Raw genomic sequence first — 20,000 nt, forward strand, 5'->3', positions numbered from 1 at the left:
CTTTCACTTGCTCGGGGTTTGTAGATGCGGAGCCACGCAGGCAGGCTCCCACTTTAAGGAGCTGTGTTGAGGAGGTGGCGATGGAGTCCTCCGCCTGCCTCGGAACCACTCACCACCCGGGAGCACAGGGGCCCTGGTGGGACCTGCCCGCGCCTAAATTTACTCTTCTTGTGCCATCTGCCAGATAAAGGCAACCATCGCAGCCAGCTCGCTTATGCGTGACTCAATAACCTTAAGTAACCCGAACACACTCCCAGCCCTCTGAGGTCACTCAGAGGCGAGACGTCTCCTCGTCTCGTCCTCGAGTGCGGCCCACAGATCCTGCCTGGAGTGCTGTTCCATGGAAACGGAGCCCAAAATAGTTCTGGGGCGATCTTACGTTTCCAGCAAGATGTGCGGGCTTTCTGCAAAGTAAACAGACGGACGAATAAACAAACAAACGCTGGTTATCAGTAAGCTGCGTTCGCGGTCCGCTTTGGCCGAGCCCTTCCTGTGCCGTCTGCTGTACACCCAGCGTCGCCCCTGCTGAACCATGAAGACTAATGAGATGGGGGCGAGGGGGAGAGAGAGACAGAGAGAGAGAGAGAGAGAGAGAGAGAGAGAGAGAGAGAGAGAGAGAGAGAGAGACTGCTCGCTGCTCGCTGACTTGTTTATTTCGGACATACCATTACAATTTTCAAATACTACTCTCAACTTAAAGAGATTAAAATCTCGTCTTTTTGGGTCAGCACAGCAGATGGAGGAGGCTGAATTAATTATTACGTTGGCTGTAGTTGTTTTTCTCATGCTACGACATGAGAGAGGGGGGCCATTTTCCATTTAAGTAGCTTATCCATTGTGTGTGTGTGTGTGTGTGTGTGTGTGTGAGCAGTCTGACAAGAGTTACAGCCAGAGAAAGTGGAGATGCAGTCATGTGTACCTTCTGCTTGCGTGCTCGTGCAGCCGCACGCGTGTGGGCCTGAAGAAACACTAGACAGTGGCCACCCCATCAATCTCCCTCCACCTACCCTTTACCCCACCCAACCGCTCAAGGGCCCAAGCTCGACACCCTGCAAATCAGCACTACTGAATGTGGGCGAGGGCTGAAGCAGGCGTGTGCGCTCTGCTGAACGTGGGCGAGGGCTGAAGCAGGCGTGTGCTCTCTGCTGAACGTGGGCGAGGGCTGAAGCAGGCGTGTGCTCTCTGCTGAACGTGGGCGAGGGCTGAAGCAGGCGTGTGCTCTCTGCTGAACGTGGGCGAGGGCTGAAGCAGGCGTGTGCTCTCTGCTGAACGTGGGCGAGGGCTGAAGCAGGCGTGTGCGCTCTGCTGAACGTGGGCGAGGGCTGAAGCAGGCGTGTGCTCTCTGCTGAACGTGGGCGAGGGCTGAAGCAGGCGTGTGCTCTCTGCTGAACGTGGGCGAGGGCTGAAGCAGGCGTGTGCGCTCTGCTGAACGTGGGCGAGGGCTGAAGCAGGCGTGTGCTCTCTGCTGAACGTGGGCGAGGGCTGAAGCAGGCGTGTGCGCTCTGCTGAACGTGGGCGAGGGCTGAAGCAGGCGTGTGCTCTCTGCTGAACGTGGGCGAGGGCTGAAGCAGGCGTGTGCTCTCTGCTGAACGTGGGCGAGGGCTGAAGCAGGCGTGTGCTCTCTGCTGATGGTCAGCACTTGGTGAGGACTGTGGCTTGTGTACAAGCTTTTCAGCCAGGAAAAGATTCCACATCCATAGTCTATTTATTTTGTAACCAGCGGGGAAAGTGTGTGTTTGTGTACGCGATTGTCACGGAGGTGCTAGATGTGTGCCGGACTGATTTTACATTCCAAACAGTCCAACTATACCCAGTCATGTGCTTTTTGTGTATGTATGCGGATGAGTCTGCGTATGCATGGTCAGTGTGTGTGGACATGTTTATTCTGCCAGGGGCTACCGAACTTGTGCTTGCGTGTGTGTGTGTGTGTGTGTGTGTTTGTGAGTGTGTACTGAGAATGCATCACAGCCCCCCCATCGTATGAAACGTACCACTCTCCCTTTCCCAGGTTCCATTTCCTCCCTGAAAAACAGAATCAAACAGATTCTTTCCTTGCGGAGACAGACGAATCGCAAGTGGGAGCAGGAGCCCTGGAGTTAGCTCAAAGCGGGGACGTTACTGCCGAAAAATGGAAGGTGACGAGCAAAGCGAACATTAACAAGGAAGAGACAGACAGACAGAGAGAGAGAGACAGACAGACTCTCTCTCTCGCTGCTTTGTACTTGTGTAAATGAAACTCTCTCTCTCTCCCTCATTCTCCGTCGTTCCGTCAGGGCAAAATCGTTAAAACTGGTACTGCAAATATGACACTTGCCAGAACAAATCTGCCATTTGGTTGCCGATTCCACTAGCCTAGGACAGGCTAGATGTTCTCACATTCTATCACCTTTGTCTTTCTATCCTACTCTCTCACACACACACACACACACACACACACACACACACACACACACACACACACACACACACACACACACACACACTTTCTCTCACGGAGGACTCACCCCCATACAAGGACAAAGCTGTCACTACATGGTGCACTGAGTATAAGAAGCAGGGGTGTGCTTTGTAAAGGGACTGTGTGCGCGTGTGTGTGTTCCACACACAATAATGAGAGGATTTGTAAATAGGTGGGGTGTTGTCATATACCGATAACCGTGATATTAAAAAAGGAAACGCTGATAAGTTAAGAATACACATGATATAAATAATGCAGTGGAAGGGCCTAAAGCAGATGTTAGGCTTCATGGATCTTTCGTTTATGTGCTAAACTGGTTGCCTTTTTGCTATCCATTAATTAGTGTAATTAATTTTCATACGCTTATCTGTAGAGTTGTGGTTACGGACTCCCGGCATCACTAGACTCCTATACTGATTGTAATTCAGTTGCCAAAAAAAGAGACAAAACACACTATAAACAAAGTTAAAGATGAATTTGTCATAGCATTGTTATTATTTGTTATAGCTTCCAATCGTGTAAAAACTTAGCGCTTACTACACTGGTCAGGTGGTGATCACCACGGGGTCATTTAGGAGGCTTGCAACACCATATGATTTTCAGACAAGGTATTGACAAGTCATGTTGTGGTCTGAAATAATACAGGAAAGAACAAAAGTATTCTATAATTTACCATTGGTTAGCATTACAGCTGTGAACATCATTAGCTTAGCATAGTATCAGTAGCCTACAACTTACCATAACATCTAACATCAACATGGGTTCACGTCATAGATTACTTCAATTATGAACAGGTTAAAACTAAAACCAACTGTATATGGGAATACCCGCAGAAACGCTGAGGAAGCAAATCTGAGAGGAGCATGAAACGATTTTCTATGGATTTAATAGATCATTATTGTTGCCAATAATGATATTAACAATTCACAATATCATTATTATCGTTATTGGCCACGATAATCGTGCGGTGGTAATCCGATTGAGACAGATTCTATAGCATTATACACATTAAGGATATATACCTTCATTAATGAGTTTAGCTATATACTAGCAACAGTGATGGAGGGTATGCATGGGGGCACGCGCATGTGTGTCTGAAAACACATACGAAGTCCGAATAAGGATTTGTGAGTGTGTGTTTTGTGTGTGTGAAAGGGAGAGTGAGAAAGTGATCACAGAAAGAGAGAAAGGTGGAGAGAGTCAGAATGTTTCTCTCTGTGTGTGTGTGTGTGTGTTTGTGCGCGTGCAAACTCTGTCCGTATTTAGGTTTTTCATCCCCATGGCACGCAACCACCAGGAGGCGATGGAACGAGAGCATCCGTTGCAGAGTGACGGGACGCATCCCAAATAAAGTGCCCCACTTAAGGCCCTACCCCAAACCCCCCCTGCCTCATCAGCCTCCACGGTGCCGCGCTCGCATCGCTTCATCCCTTCGCTGGTCCGCAGCTCCGGGTGGCTCGCCGTCGCGAGGAGGTCGGCACAGAAAGGGGAGAGACAGTCGGGGTCTGACCTTGAAAATCCTCGGGCCAGCCAGCATGCCTCTTCTACCGCGCCCGAGTGCCTGAGCGGGCCTGAGAATTGGCGGCGGTAATCGGCACACGCTCGGCAGGAAACAGGGTCACGGAACAAGCTGTACCGCTAGCGTAGCCTCCAGATAGCAATTATATAAGGGGATGAGGGAGGCCATTAAAAAAATGCCAGTCATTGTGTAGGACCTGCTAGAACTTTGAATCACTGTGGAAACGACAGAGGCAGTAAAGGCTTGCCAAACAGATGTGGCGTGGGAGTCTCTCTCTCACACTCACACACACACAGTCAAGAGAGAACTCCATCAAGACAACACACTATCTAATCACAGGAGAAAAAGAAACACAACGTAGGGCTATTTTCCCCATGCGTTAGCAGAAAAAAAGCTACTTCAACGTGTGACAGAAACCCACCGTTTCCCCAGCAAATGGAACCGGTGCAGCGCTAGGAACACTATTGTTTACGCACCCCCAGGAATACCAGTGTGCTCTTCTACACCTCCTCTTATTCTGCAGTATTAAATCAGTGTCCAAGGGACATAAATGCATACTCCGAAATGTCCCCTCAAGTCAACAAAGGGTCAAAGTTAAATGTTTCCCAAACTCTAGTAGTCTTCACCTCGTACTCGATATAACCACTAATTAATCCCTTACCTTAACAAAAATTTTGCGTGTTTGTACTTTCTCTCTGGGGGTCTGGGCTAACTTCAGGTTCTCCACTACGCCTGTGTGATTCTGAGAGGCGTTCCTCCTCATCGCACTCACATAAATTCCGCCGTTGTTCTGGCCTTCTTGCAGGTCTCCGTAAAAGAAGTGAAACACGGCACACGCAGGGCAAAGTGTAGAGCTACACTGCTTTAAGCTTGGAGCTTGTTGTGTTTCACCCCTGCACATTCGATAATCTTGGAGAACCTTTGAAGCGCTTGAATCGGTTTTGTTTCTGGGCTTTCGTCTTCTCACTTCTTACTTGCCTTATTTTTCTCCTGTCCAAGCCCAACGCCAACCTCAACGCCAAGCCTGACCTCAACCTCTAGCCCAGCCCAAAACTCTTCTTCTCTAACCCCCAACTCTGCAGCTGGATCATAAACATACCGGCCAGCCAAGCTAACGGAATAAAACTCTGTGTGCTACAAACCCCGGGGCCTCCTTCAGTTTGCCGTTGGAGCCTTTTCGTGTCCAAACGTTGCTAGCGTGAGCGCTAGCGCTGACGTCGGCGTTGGGACTCACAGCTTGTTGCCTTTGAGGGCGGCGTGGTGCAGCAGGTTGAAGCCGCGGTTGTTCCGCTGCGAGAAGTCCACGGTCGGCACGGCTGTCAGGATCTCCATGATGCTCCTGAAGTCCTTGGAGATGGCATCGTGCAGCGGCGTGTCCCCGTACGAGTCCTGCGAACCAGAGACATCGCCGCCGTGAGACAGTGAGCTCGCCGACACGCATACTCCAAATAGTCTCAAACAAAAAAAAAACCCTCAGCACTCAGGCATTACATCACACAGCTGTTGGCCTCTTCACTGAGTCTAACCCCATTCCACAATCCCCTCGGACGCCAAGGACGTCCACGTAGGCGGAGAGTGGGCCGGCAGCAGCCTCTTAAACATCAGTGGGTTCCGCACCCTGGGTTTTCGGTGGGGTCGGTGTTTTAAAGCTGCTTGCCCCTGGACTCAGCTGTGTCATGCGGCGCAGTGCGGTCGTATCTAGAGTGTGATGACCACTGTGCAGGGCTTTTCTACGCTGCCTCTTGAATGCGTGTGAACTGAGGTCGTGTATGAGTGTATGGTGGCGGGGGGAGGGTGTGTGTGTGTGTGTGTGTGTGTGTGTGTGTGTGTGTGTGTGTGTGTGTGTGTGCGCTCATTCCAAGACACCTTCGGGGAAGCTCTTCCACTCCAGCTGAGTCTCCTACAGCTCAAGTGGAAAACGTGACGTGAGCCGCCCAAACCAAGCAACTCCGTACCCATCATCACCGCTGCTGGGCATGGCCTCGCTCTTTCTAACAATGCAAGAGAGCTGTGTGTGTGCTCGCGCACGCGCGCGCGCGAATCCACACAGGGAGCAGAGTGCTCGCGGTAGATGCAGCCCATGTCCAGACCGGCGGAGGTAAGGCGCGTGCGGGCCGCACCTGCAGGTTGACGTCGGCTGCGTGCTCCGTCAGCATCCGCGCCACGTCGGCGAAGCCTTTGTTGACGGCGATGTGCAGCGCCGTGCACATGGAGTTGTTGAGCAGGTTGGCGTTGGCTCCTCTGCTCAGGAGCAAGCGGGCGATGTCCGCCTGATTCCTGCAGACGACCAGACACAGACACGGGCTGCTGATGCACCAGCACAGGGGGGGGGACAGGGACCAAACACTCCACTCAACTAAATTTATCGTTACTTTACAATAATAACGAATAATTACTCAAGTAGAGGTAAATGGACTTTTTGATCTAGTGAAAAGACGAGACTCGAGTAGCAATTTACGTCAATAGATCAAATTTAAGGTTTATTTATTTTGGCCCACAAACTAAAATAGGTGGCTGTCATGGTACTTTTAACAGCGAATCGGTGATTCTACATTTTTCTCCATGTACAGCTTCTCTGAGGACCTGAAGCAAGATGGCAGCATCTTCACAGACCCTCACAGGCCTGTTACAAATGTAAAGAGCTGATGAACTAAAGAAATGCTTTCAGTTGGTCCAAGTTCTTTCTGATGAAACGAATTCGGGGCCCCAGTAGGGAATAACGCAGAGGACACAGTCTCGGACAGGGCCCCGGTCACGGCAACACCAGGAGGACGAAACACAATATGTGCTTTGAAAGAAAATATAACGGAAGGAACATAGATGAATGTAAACGACCTCGTAATTGTACTCGAGGAACAGTATAAAAGTACGCTCTTTTGAAACAACCCTTGAAAGCACAATCTGTTAAAAAATGTTACTTAACTAAACTGTAACAGGGTAAATGTAGCATTACTGCCCACCTCAGCATGTGCCAATAATAATCTGTTAATGTGTGGATGATTAACGTGTGTTAAATAATTATTACAAATGTAGTTTATCGAGAGTTATAAAACCGAACCCTCGTACGAGGTTCAACTTCACTGATAGATTGATCAACTTCAGTCTTGTTGTCCAACTGGTCCAGTCACATATTAAGTTCTACACAAAGGGGTAGATTTCTTAGCTAATGCAGTGCGGCTGATCTTGGCACCATTACAAATCATGTTGTAATACTGGGACAAACACTGCATACTACATAGCAAGACCCATATATTAATTACAGAATTTAGAACAAACCAGAAGTTTAACTTCACCTACAAGAAGAGACAAGTAACTACGGTGTGGAGCCAACTTGAGCCTGCCTCCAAACAAAGCTTCCAATACTGTTGGGTTTGTGCATTCAGTTAACAAAAATCTCCATGAGTGTGAATTCAGGGTTATGCTAACTTGACTAGCAGGTAGGGCACGTTTACTTTGTTATTTCAATTTTCGGTTCACGTTTTCATCTACAAGCTCCACAAAACCGAAGAATTAAAGATTAATTTAATAGGGACAACCTAAAGGTCCTTGTTTTATCCTGACATGGATAAAACTGAGCAAAAACCAGGTCTAGTGTGGCACAAAAACATCATTCATTTGGTTTCTTCGGGGGACGTACCCGAAGGCGGTGTAGTGCAGCGCGGCGTCGCCGTCCTCGTCCTTGGCTTCCATGCTGCTGTTGGCCTGCAGGAGGATCTTCACCACCTCGGCGTGACCCTGGTGGGCAGCTACCTGCAGAGCCGTCTTCCCCTGGTTCTTAATGTCCACCTTGCACAGCCGCAAAAACAGAGACGCCGCTCTTCACCGAGGGCGGTTTTCTACGCGGACGTCGCTTAAATGGGACAACCTGACGGCCACGCCTTGGCTGAACTAGTTCGCATGACCATTGCAGGTGTATTGGGGCAGAACAAATGGCATAGGAGCGTGTCCCCATTTCAAAATAAGTCGTTTTTTATTTAAACAGGACCAGTGTCACAGAACAGCAACTCAAATGGCATTCTTGGGGTTCTAGATGGGCTTAATGTGTATTTCCAGGCTTCTTTAACTCATATTTCAATAATAAGGATATTTCAACATCCAATTTTGATTTTGTATATCCACATTTGTGTAAAGAGCAACATTTTATGAGAGCTCCCCAAACAACCCCGACAGCACGCAACCAGGGGCCGCCGCTTCAGACCAGCTAGGGCGCGCGGGTCGGACCGTAGGAAGCTCCTGGCCTACCTTGTCCGGAAACTTCTGCACCAGGTCGCGGACTTTGGCCGCGCTGCCGTGCGCCGCTTCGATGACCAGGCGCGCAGGGCTGTCCAGCTCCGGGGACTGGGACAGTAGCTTCTCCAGGACTGATATCACCGCGCCTGTGTAGTGGGCAGCGAGAGGGGGAGGGGGCGGGGCGAGGAAGGGGAGCGAGATGAAGGGGCATCTTAGTCACGTGCTCGGAAGGCGCGATGAGGGTTCGCTCCCCTCAGCTCAAGCAGTCGGGCGCAGGCCGGCGGAATGAGGCAAAGCGGCTCGTGTTAGCCCGGCGCCCCTTAGCACCGCGAGCCGCGTCACGCGTTGTGAGGGAGAGAGAGAGTGAGTCTGTGCGAGAGAGAGAGTGAAAAAGCACTTGACGTGAAGGAGCCACACTTCTACACTCTGCGCAAGATGGGGCAAAAAGACTGCAGCACCTCCACCCGCCTCTGATAGGATGGAGCGCTTAAGGGAAAGCACAGCACAAGCACAGCGCTCATGCAGTAACGAGGACGAATGAGCGAATTTGTGCAGGCGGAGGACGTTAGGGCACATTATGCTTGTTAAAAACGGCGTGCAGAAATGACCTGTAACACAGAGGATAAAACAGAAGAGAGAGACGGAGAAAAGGCATGATAGCCAAACCAAAGCAGCATGCCGAAGGAGGAGGGGCTCTGGCTCGGGGGTGCGGCCACAGACTCGGCTGCTTGCCGCCGGCTCTTACTTCCGGATTCGCTTGGGTTCTCGGCAGTCATGAGATTGGCGTCCACCTCGCCGGGCTGAGCCGACAGGCAGGCGGGGTTAAAGGTCCAGGTCTGTCCCCCGAACGCCACGCGCAGGTCGCCATCTGCGTACACCTTCAGCACCTTGCCAACCTCGCCCAGGGCCTGACGACACAATCGCAGGAGACAAAGTGAGCACAAACAGTCCTGTCCCGAGAAAACCCGACACCTGGCTCCGCCGTTACGCGGCCCCCGCTGAGATCTGCGGCCTTTCCCCCGCGGTCCCGAATTAGCATTTGAGAAGCGATCGGCACGGCTGAAGGAAAGGGTGGTCCGGGTCTTCGATTCCAACTTTCGTGCCTGTCGCGTGCCTAATGCTCTCCGTAGAATCTGGGTGGCATATGGCCACCTGGAGCAGCAGAGCATGTGCAGAATTTGCCCATTTTTGCAAACCGCATATACTACGCATCTCGAGTGTAGGCGGAGACTACAGCAGATGCAAGATCAGTAAATGGTGTTAATATTGGGGAGGAGCCAAGGCTGTTTCAGGGACAGCAGGCACAGTGCCCGTGTTATTTGGGCATGTCACAAACACTGCTGCGAACATGTTATCCAGACCCTCCGCCAAAAAGTAGGGTATATATAATTGGCAATTAATAAAAAATGTAATAATCATTTTTGTCAATTAAATTAAAAAGTAGAAGCAGAACATACTATAGTATTTAACGAGTCTGTTGGAAGATTTAGAGAAAACATTAAGGAAAAGGGTTTCAGAAAAACGATGCGTCACTGCCATCTAGGCAGATCAACCAATCAGATCAGTTGTCTTGGAGTTTTATATATTTATAGAACTGGGTGGCTTGAACTGGGGAAAAGTTCATTGCATGAGGCAAGATAACTTCCCTTCATATAGAACGTGCATTTAACAACACAGAGGCTGTTCTACTGTAGTGAGAAATTAAACATTGATTGTATTACCCCATTGATGAGTTTAATTATGTTTGGGTGTGTTTTGTGTCACAGTGAATCACGGTTTGTGTTTGTGTGTGGCTTCACTTGAACATACAGAAGCCATGCTGTCTGTCCACTCTCCATGGCCAGCCTGCAGTCGCTTGACGCTCTCAGTATCATCCAAAACCCTCACCAGCTCGCCTACTGCAAACGTATTCACCTACGACAGAAGACCGAGAGACATATAGAGAGGAAACAGACGGAGAGACACACACAGAGAGAGAGAGACACACACACACACACACACACACACACACACACGTGCGTACGCGCACGCACGCACGCGCACACACACGCGCACGCACAGGCACACACGCACACGCACACACACACTTGTGTGTCCCTATGTCGCCCTTAATCAGGCTTTATAACAAGCACTTGGGTTTCTCCAGCTATTGCAGTGAACCTGCAAGTCAGGCTTCCAGCACTGCGACAGGACAGTACAGCCAAACAAGGACAAACAAATCAGACTCATTATCATACTGGCCAGTGGCTAGCAAACGCAGGTCTGTACAGCAAGCAGTGTAACCTGGCTACTGCTCTGGATGCAGCCCTCCCTGCCTGAGAACCCCCCTGCACCACTCCCACGCCAGTTATTCATCAGCTGCTCTTACCTTAGTCAGCGCTCCAGGGTGGAAGGTCCAGCGAATGTTGTTGCTGTACTGGACCCGGACGTCCCCTCGATCCGTTATACGGTGCACAGTGCCAATTCTGCAAATGTACTACAAACCCCCCCCCCCCCACAAAAAGCACACACACGGTCACAAAAAGGAAGGAACGTACAAAGGAGCGTTCATTTCTAAATGATAGATATTCTGTTACAACCTCATAAATCACAACTTTTTTGTTTAGTTCTATCTGGTGGTGAGTCTTTTGGCAGTCCAGAGACATGGATTAAGAGGCACGCTCCCTTCGCGTGACGATGGTAAGGCCCCCAGGTTAGCGTGCCTCACCTCTGCCATCTTAGGGTTCCAGCCTCCGTGGCCCTCCTGCATCTGTCGGAGGATGTCCACCTCCAGGAGACACTTCACCTTGTCACCCTGCTGGAACGTGTGGCTGTCGGCACTCTCCTGTCTCTGCAGCTCTGTGTGCTCACCTACACACAGACACACACACACACACACAGACACCCAGACACACACACACCCAGACACACACACACCCAGACACACACACACAGAGACAGACACACACACACACACACACACCCAGACACACACACACACACCCAGACACACTCACATACAGACACACACACAGACACACTCACACACAGACACACACAGACACACTCACACACAGACACACACAGACACACAGACACACACACTCACACACAGACACACACACAGACACACTCACACACAGACACACAGACACACACAGACACACTTTAGTGGCCACGTTCCGCAAACACTTAGAAACAGCACAACCGAAAGTAAAATGAATCAACTAATTAAGTAATTTATTAGTGAAATAAAAACATCCCTGTCCCCACCCCCAACCTCAACCTCCAACAATGCGAGAGAAAACTGATCTCGGATCAGCTTTTCCCCAGTCCCACCTAACTTTGGCAGGTGCTCCTTGTAGTAGTAGCCGCCCTGGCCGTCCGTCACGTATTTGAGGTCCACCTTGCCCTTGTGGCCCATCCTGTAGACGTTGGTGGTTCCGTTGGCCCAGGTGACGCTGGCCACGCTGCGGCCGGACTCCTGGTCCCAGCCCCGGATATCCACCACCTTGCCGACCTTACCCTCGCCTCCTGCTCACGGCGGGCAGCGGCACGCGGGCACATGCGGGAGAGGGCAGGGGGCAGGGGTCAACGCCACAGCGGGGGGGGGTTGGGGGACTCATGGCACATGGGACAGGAAAACAAGCTGGCAGGTGAGTTAGGAGGGGAAATGGGTTGATTTTCTACCCTTAGGAACTCCAGTGAACCTTCAAGAACCTTTTAAACTACTTCACATCAGGAGGGAGGGTTTTTAGGATTATGGGTCATCATAGGTGCACAAGCAAAACTCTAGTTAGCTCTATGCAGACAAGCTTTTAACCATAAATACCAATGACACTGTCTAATCAGCAGTAATACCAGTATCAGCTACGCCTACCCCACAAAACACGCAAACACAATATGTAGAAGACACTTTAAAAGGGCCACTTCAGAATACACTTTCAGAAGACGAACCCATCAAAAGTCGAGCAAGAACACACAAAGGCAGACTCACACTTCCCTCGGCCACCCGCGCAACATCTCGACTGGAGGATTAAAGGGTTAATCTGACATTATGCCGCATTTCCTCTCCCCTTTACAACAACAACGTCAAGGGACAATATAACAGTAATTAGTCAGGACTGCTCCGGCTGGCTGGGCTTTAGCCCAGGCTAAATTTAGACGCCGCTCTTTGGGCGAACGCAAACTCTGCGCTCGGAGCGCACAACGAGGGACCCGCCGTCACGAGGACGTGGCTTTTTTTGGAAGCCATCTGATTAGACGCCAGCTAATTAGGAGGACCTCCAAAGCTCGCGCTCCAGCTATGAGCTTTCAATGAGGCACTTAAACCAAAAAAAACACGGATTTCCAACGAGATCCGTGACTGTGGGAGACGTTTTTTATTTTATTTTATCGTGACCATGTGAACGGCCGACACCTCTGCTTACCGTCTTGGTTGCCCCAGTCCCAGTCGGGTCCGCGGATGACCTTCACACCCTGAAAGATCCCTTTGAGGATGATCCGGGCGAGGTTCTGCCTGGGCGTCAGACTCGTTCTGCATTCAGGGGAAACGAGGGTACTTCACACACTGTGTCTGATCCGAAGGGGGGGGTAACGACCTGAAAAAGGCCTACGGATATACTCGTAAACCTCCTGAAAAAACAAGCACTTTATTTCGAACACTGCTGACTTCTCACATGAGCACGCGCGCATCCTCAGTAGTGGGATAACGCGGACGCGCTGCCAGGATCGCAGTGCGGTGATTTAACAAAGCTGGTGCCGCTGCATAAAGCGCTCGCTAATTTGATGCGTGCTGCGAGCTCCACGTTGTATAAAGTACAGATACGTGCCTTTTGCCACAGGGGAAAACAAACAAAGAAACAAAAATGTGTTTGAAAATTCGACATGATAATTCAAATCTGCCAGCTCTTAGTGAAAACAGTACGAGGAAGCTGACGCATATGGAACCTCAGGTTCTCGTAATGCCCTGGGGGGGGGGGGATTGGACCAACTTTTAAATCAAACATGTCAAAGTCTGAATCTGCTTCTGATTACACAGAAAAGGAGAGGGATCAGCAATGATTAAAGTGGAAAACAAACAGGGAACAACAAAGGAAAGGCAATGGAGGCATGAACTGCGGATTGGGAAAAAGAGAAAAAGCCCCTTTATCCCAGAGCAGCGTGTGCCAAACGGATATAGCAAACATATGCTCAGCTTTTTCTCTGAGAGAAACACGGCCTTGGGTTTCTCATAAACGTCTCATTCGTTGTGTATATTTACATTTGTGTCATGCCGTGTGCGCAGACGTTGCACCGCGATCGCTTCGCAGCTCGGTTCCCAGGAGCCGCAGCCTCGGCGCGGGGCTCGAGGCGCGTCAGTCCGCGAGGGCGGTAGCGTTGCGTGGTGGCCAAGTGGGACGTGCCCTGCTCTGCTCACCTGATCGTGAAGATCTGCCCTGGCGAGGGTGTGAAGGCACCGCCAACCCTTCGGGTTCAGCTGCGACGGTTGCACTGAGAGGAGTCCGACATCCCGACGGAGCTCGGCTAGCTGGCGGGAATGTGCCCCCCGGTGTTCGCCCAGGTTTATCCCTGCATTTGGGACGGGTGGGAACGGTCCATGGAAGTGGTGCAGGGAGAGGAAGTGAGGTGGCTCTGTGCTCTCATGACGGCGCCGGCTAAGAGCAGAAGAACAGCAAATCTCCGGCCTGGCTAACCTGCGGGTGTCCCGGTCAAGGTGTGTGTTCGAGAGCAAAGGGTCAGGCATAATCCGCCTGTGTGTGTGTGTGTGTGTGTAAGAGAGAGATCAAGAGTTTAAACCAAGACTCCAGCACAACTCGGACTGCTTTAGCAACCAGACAGCACAATCTCCTTCTGTTTGGGTGCGTGACACACTGTGACTGGTTACGTTCATGAAGAGGTCTCCATTGTATGCTATAGCATGGGTCGGAGCCCAGATAAGGCTGCACGCAGGCCCACGGATATTATTATGCACACCCAACACATGGATGTCTGCTAACGCCCCTTCTGCAGGACGAACACCATACCGTGGATCACTTCCAGTCCCGCTCATCTACCATGAACGGTCTCCAACCCCTGACCACAAATGGCTACCCGATGACCCTACAACACTAATGGTTACCTCACAACTGTTTGGTGGCAAAATGAAAATCAAGTTAAAACGATCAGTCCACGTTCATGTTCACTCTACAGTGAGTGGGGGAAACAAATCTAGAGGAATAATGCTTAGAGAGAACAAATGAACCAAATGAGAACCGCATGCCCCGTAGTATCTAGACTACATAACCCTTGCTTACAGAATGCATAACCCAGCAATGCTATCTCAGTATGCGCCTATATGCACTTATATAGAGCCTGTTGCTTTTCTATAATGCTGTGTGCTCAAGCGGTTTGATGACGTTAACTTGAAACCAATTTGGAATGGCCTTCCACTGTCATTAATAGGACAGATAAATGCAATAAAGATGGAGGTCAATAAATGTATTTCTCTTTTTTAATGAACCCAAAATGTATTTTAAAGATTGCAATCGCACACTTCCTATGGCGTGGCAAAAACAAAAACAAAACACAACAACAACAACAAAAAACACCTGAGAATCAAGTTGGTCAATCTACCTGCGCTATATTTTAAAAGTAATAATGGAATTATTGCATGCTGTGTTTATATTAGTTTCTGATTGGTTGCTCCATGTGGAGCACTGCAGGAGGAGCCGCCTCGCGATAGGCTGTTTGTGTCCTTCGCTGCTAGGGCCCACCTCCACAAGCCAGTGGGCTCGTCCTCGGCCTTGGGCGACGTCATTGGCTGTCGGGTTGATGATGCAAGCCTATATAAATGACACTGTTGACGTGTGCTAGGAGGGGTGCCTTGTTCAGTAGACACTACGAGGTCACAACAGACACATTCCTTTGTAGGATTAACACCTGTGGATTATATTCTGTCTCCTGGTTTTAGCTTCTCTGCTTTGGTAGAATCATTGTTAATCCCTGGTCAGATGGATCATGGTTCTAGTGTTTAACCACCTTCAGGGCCACCAAATATAATTTAATCACGAGTTGTACGGGTGGGTGCCTTTTAATTTGCTTATCATTGGCCATATTCTCCTGTTTACAGCTGGGGAGTCAGTAAGGTTTTTTTATTCTCGTTCTTTTGTCCATATACTGATACTCCTGCATTCTTTTTGTTTAGTTGGTCCTTTTTGACCAGTTACTGGTCACCAGCATCAGTTGTATAAGGGGGAGTGACTTAGCAAGGAGGAAAGTTCTTCCTGTTGCATAGGTTTTAGTGAAACCAGAGGAAAATGTGGGTCCTAAAATCTCCAAGTCTGAAAACCACCGACCTAAACCTAATGTTATGGACACAGTCCTGACTAGTACTTGTAGTTCTCCTGCTGACATGCCTGAGCTAAATTTGTGTGCTACACGGGAGCTGCTTAGCATTGCTCAAAAATCGACCCCTCCTTAACATCACTGCAGGGAGAGTGCAGTGGGACTCCTGGGACTCCTGGGACTCCTGCAACATACTTATGGGATAGAGACTTCTTTTGTGCAAATAAACTCCATCTAAACCAAGTGCAATGAAAAGGGGAACACCGTTTAGCACATTTCTGAGATTCTGCAACATTTCTTGCTTTAAAATCTCATGTACTGCTTCTCCTGTCATGTGTTCCAGTAAGTGGGCAAACCTAACCAAACTATATATATACCTGTATATACTGTAAATATGGCTATTGGGTTTTACACCCTCCTCCTTGGACTCTATAGGGCCTCTGCCAAAAATGAAACCAGGACACCGATACCATTTAAATGTTAATGTGTGCAGTTGCATGCTTTCCAGAAGCTATCCCGCTACACGTTGTGAAAGCTCTAATAAGGCTCTAAATGTTTCACACTTGGTTTACCCAAGTATATCCAAACAGTTCAGGGTTCCAACTTTTTGTTTGGTTCCAGTTTTTGCCAATGTTCTGCAACAGTCCATCAAACACAAGGTATCCTGAATCACAGTGAGCTTTAGAGAGGTTCCATCAGACTTTAGAATGAATGTGATACAAGTACTTTTCGGAGACAGGGTGAAACAGGGATGAGGGAGTACCTTTACTTTTATTCACAGTAAGAGAAACTGTTTGACTTATTTTCTTTAGTTATGGTTAAGTTCAGTTGGTATTCGGACATTCAGTGAGAGGGCCCCTGAAGATCATAAAAGACAGGCTGTTATCTAGCAGCAAGTCACCTTCACACCTTCTTGATTATGTGAGCCATTTGAGAGAGCGATTAGTCTACTTGTGCCAAGTGCGTTGGCTTGGTCACAAGCCAACATGAAGAAAGCTTATGACTGCGAGATGAGGTTCTGGTTTTATTGCCTCTTTGTGGTTCCTCAACGCGGACGAGATTTTCCGGGCCATCGAGTGCAAACTTGGTTTCACAAACTGAGATTACCGACACACAAATGAAAACGTAAAACCATACGATGTGCCATGTCAACACACTGCCGCGGTACATGCCAGGACCGCGATCCGTAGCCCCGTTCTTAGGCCCGCATCAGTTGCCAACACAGCATCTGCGCCGTCTCCTCTTGTGAGGGAAGAGGATGACGGGCTAGATGACCCAAGTCTTCTGAGATTTGAGACACATTTGTATTGCATTTACATCTTGAGGAGCGTTCTGACGTCAGACAGCTGATTACCCAACATCAGGGTTTGTTTTCTGACACCCCTCTTAGACAAACATGACACTGGTGTGGTCAGCCATTCCCCTATTATGCAGCATGCAGTGTGAGTTAACACAACCGTGTGAGCATGTTTGGAAGCCCAGGCACAGTATCTCGTTCAGAGTGGCTTTGGTGTACCAAGCTCTGGTCCCAGGAGTTCGACTTGCATTCACTTAACGCTGCAGGACTTCGAAAACTGTGCAGACGCCAATCGATTCCCGAACACACTTCGCTTTCCAGCCGCAGGCGGGGGCATGGAACAAGGATGATACCCGAGTAGGATTTCAGTGAGTGGTAGTGGGCAGCGGTAGCTCAGTGGTTAAGGTACTTGACTTGTAATTGGAAGATTGTGGATTCAATCCCCAACGCTGCCAAGTTGCCACTGTTGGGCTCCTGAGCAAGGCCCTTAACCCTCAATAGCTCAGTTGTGATCAGTCATAACTGTAAGTCGCTTTGGATAAACGCGAAATGCCATAAACGTAAAAATGGTAATGTTCGGGACTTTTTCAGAACTCCGCTTCCCGCTGACATCGCCTCTGTGTGTCCAGCAGAGTCCCCAATAATTTACAGTTCTATTCGCAAAAACCTGAAGGCATCGATTCACTTTTGCTGTGCAAATCCTCCTCTGTAATTATCTAGGAACCGTAAGCAGGACGCGCACAGCGGCTAGGATGATGGTGGTCGTCACGTTGGTCACATGATAAATATTTTTTTGCGGAATTACTTTGAAGTTTATTCATTAACACATTAACCTGATACCGAGTCAGCTGGTGGCCCTCCTGTAACGTCACTGCGAACGGGGGTAGGACCAGGGTTAGCACCAATGAAACGGACCCGTAAAGACAGCTGGCTACCACAGGACAGGGATTAACAGCTAAGAAAACATGACAGCAGCTAGCTAGCTGCGCGACGGAGCCGATTAGCAAGCTGGGGAATGTTTTGTTTCCTTCTTTTGATAAACATATGGGAGTCCATATGGCGCAAAGCCCAACTACACCACACACACGCGCGCGCACAAACGTCCCTCAGAAGACAGCTGTCCCCATGCAGAGTGTCAAGCAACGGGTACAGGCCATATTCATATCAGCCCCACTGTAGACCCACTATATACGCCTCAGCTAGGTTAGAATAGAAGGCTGTTAGATTGATTTTGGCGGTGAACAAATAAAATTATACCAGTCATCATTCGAACGGAAGAGCCCTTCCTGACAGCTATTCATTTGCTTCATTCAATTATAAATAATTATAAATAATAACTTCTAAAATCATAAAAGCGCCAAAGGGCTAAAAGTCTGAAGCTTCTTCCGACACCTTTAAGCGCATGTGGAAGCCCGGAGAGTTCTTTCGGGCTGCCCGTGCTGGTTTGAGCATGTGAGAGAGGCCAACGCACGCTGACGGGTCCATTTTGGTTATCTGCAGAAGGCTTCTGAAAGGTTCAGCACCGGCACCTTTCTGTCAAGGACGCACAAAGCAAAGAGGTCCCGGAAGGCTAATGCTGCATTCTCTCCCTTGAGTCACCTCACAACTTATTGAATAATCACACGTGGTTCCTGTCGGCTGTGCGGCTCTCCACTCAGTTACAATAATCGCTCTCGAAACATGCCAATTTGGCCTACTGCCTCTTGAAACCGTCCCTATCCTTACTGGAGCCCACTGGCTTTCTTTCGCTAAAAAGCGAGACGCAATCTGTGCAAACACGTTTGTCCAGGAGAAGCGTCCGCACAGCCTGCGCTTTGGACCCTGGAGCCGATCTGCGTAATTTTCTCCACGAGCTGCACGTCGGTTGCGGCGGCGGGGATGCGAGGCGCTCGGATCCCGTGCCCGGGCGCAGGGCCTCCGTCATGGCGACGGCAGATTCCACATCGCCACGGGTGCCACGGATCTTACAGCACAGGGCGGCGAATCAGAAATGTAAACAGTGGAGAGGGATTTTAATGAGAGTCATAAAACCTGGCAGATTTCGCACAAATGCTCCTTACGGAGACATTCCAGAGTGTGCTCTCTCTTCACACCTACATCATGGCACTCATGAAAATTCTATTTCAGCCCAACTGTTCTAAATATCAGAGTGTGATCTCCTTTCACAAAATGTCCAGTCCTCTACTGGCAAACACAATCGTTATCATTCATCATTCCATGAATAAAAATTTGTTGTTTTTTTTTTTAAAAAAGTGACAGTATTGGAGGGGAGCCTGAGAGAGAGCCTTCACGTAAAACAGAGGAAAGAAAACGCCAGTTTTGAAAAGCAGAGCCGTAAGTGGCCCTTGGACGTTAATCCCATCAGGTCCAGCTGTGGAGACGGCCAGAAAGCTTGGGGACGGGTGTGAAACCAGAAGTGGCTTTGCACCAGGGGTCTCAGTCAGAGTGGAGCTACACGGGGCCACTCACAGCGCCACATGTTGCATAAAAGGAGCCTTAAATCAGCTTTGCTCCAAAAAAAGGAACCGTTTGGCAATTTTGTTGACAGAAAGGGGTCGAGTGTTTTTGAGTAACCACGCAGAGTGCGGTGCAGGCTCTCTCTCCGGCTGTATGTTTGTGTTTGGACTTTGAAAAAAAAAATTGCTTTATTTAGAGAGGAAGAATGAGAGAAGAGAGGCAGAGAGAGAGAGAGGGAGGGAGGGAGGGAGAGAGAGAGAGAGAGAGAGAGTGAGAGTGAGTGAGTGTGTGAGGAGTATCTGTGAGGGGAATCGGACAGATTTGTCAACATCCCTAAATCAATAAACAACTCTTGCACGGAGACATTTTGTTTGGCTGAGCTCCGATTTTGTGGCTCTTACACATGTACATGTGTGGACTGGGATAACTTGACAGATCTGAACAAAGAAAGACTGAACTGAAATTACCACATATAAATACATCGTCAATACAAATCTGAATCAACTAGTCATTCAGGTTACAATAAAACGAGCTGAACTGGGTAAAAATAGCCCATTTTTCCCTACTGAGGAAATTAGTGCACTCGACTGTCAATCAAACCCATTATTATACTGTACATCGTTCATATACGTATCAACTTGCGGTGCGCTGCCACTGACTCCAAGTCAGAAAGCACAGGCTTCCCCTCCTACACGACCGGCTGCTAGTGGTGGAGGCTCCAATCCTTGGGGACT

General features: G+C 49.3%; 1 protein-coding gene across 4 annotated transcripts in view; it reads right to left on the reverse strand.

Moving 5' to 3' along the window:
* The window catches only part of mib2 (MIB E3 ubiquitin protein ligase 2), a 43,895-nt gene that overhangs the window by 6,752 nt on the left and 17,143 nt on the right, over positions 1-20,000 (reverse strand). For all 4 annotated transcript variants that reach the window (XM_035536347.2, XM_081703529.1, XM_081703528.1 and 1 more), the window contains 10 exons: positions 12,617-12,723; positions 11,526-11,720; positions 10,915-11,057; positions 10,576-10,683; positions 10,017-10,121; positions 8,953-9,115; positions 8,220-8,353; positions 7,615-7,763; positions 6,098-6,254; positions 5,212-5,366 (listed from right to left, as the gene is read on the reverse strand). In XM_035536347.2, the coding sequence (XP_035392240.1) occupies positions 5,212-5,366; positions 6,098-6,254; positions 7,615-7,763; positions 8,220-8,353; positions 8,953-9,115; positions 10,017-10,121; positions 10,576-10,683; positions 10,915-11,057; positions 11,526-11,720; positions 12,617-12,723 (1,416 nt within the window). The remainder of the gene's footprint in view (positions 1-5,211; positions 5,367-6,097; positions 6,255-7,614; positions 7,764-8,219; positions 8,354-8,952; positions 9,116-10,016; positions 10,122-10,575; positions 10,684-10,914; positions 11,058-11,525; positions 11,721-12,616; positions 12,724-20,000) is intronic.

This window comes from Electrophorus electricus, chromosome 20 (assembly GCF_041902795.1).
Source record: "Electrophorus electricus isolate QZ-2024a chromosome 20, ASM4190279v1, whole genome shotgun sequence".
Lineage (NCBI taxonomy): Eukaryota > Metazoa > Chordata > Actinopteri > Gymnotiformes > Gymnotidae > Electrophorus > Electrophorus electricus.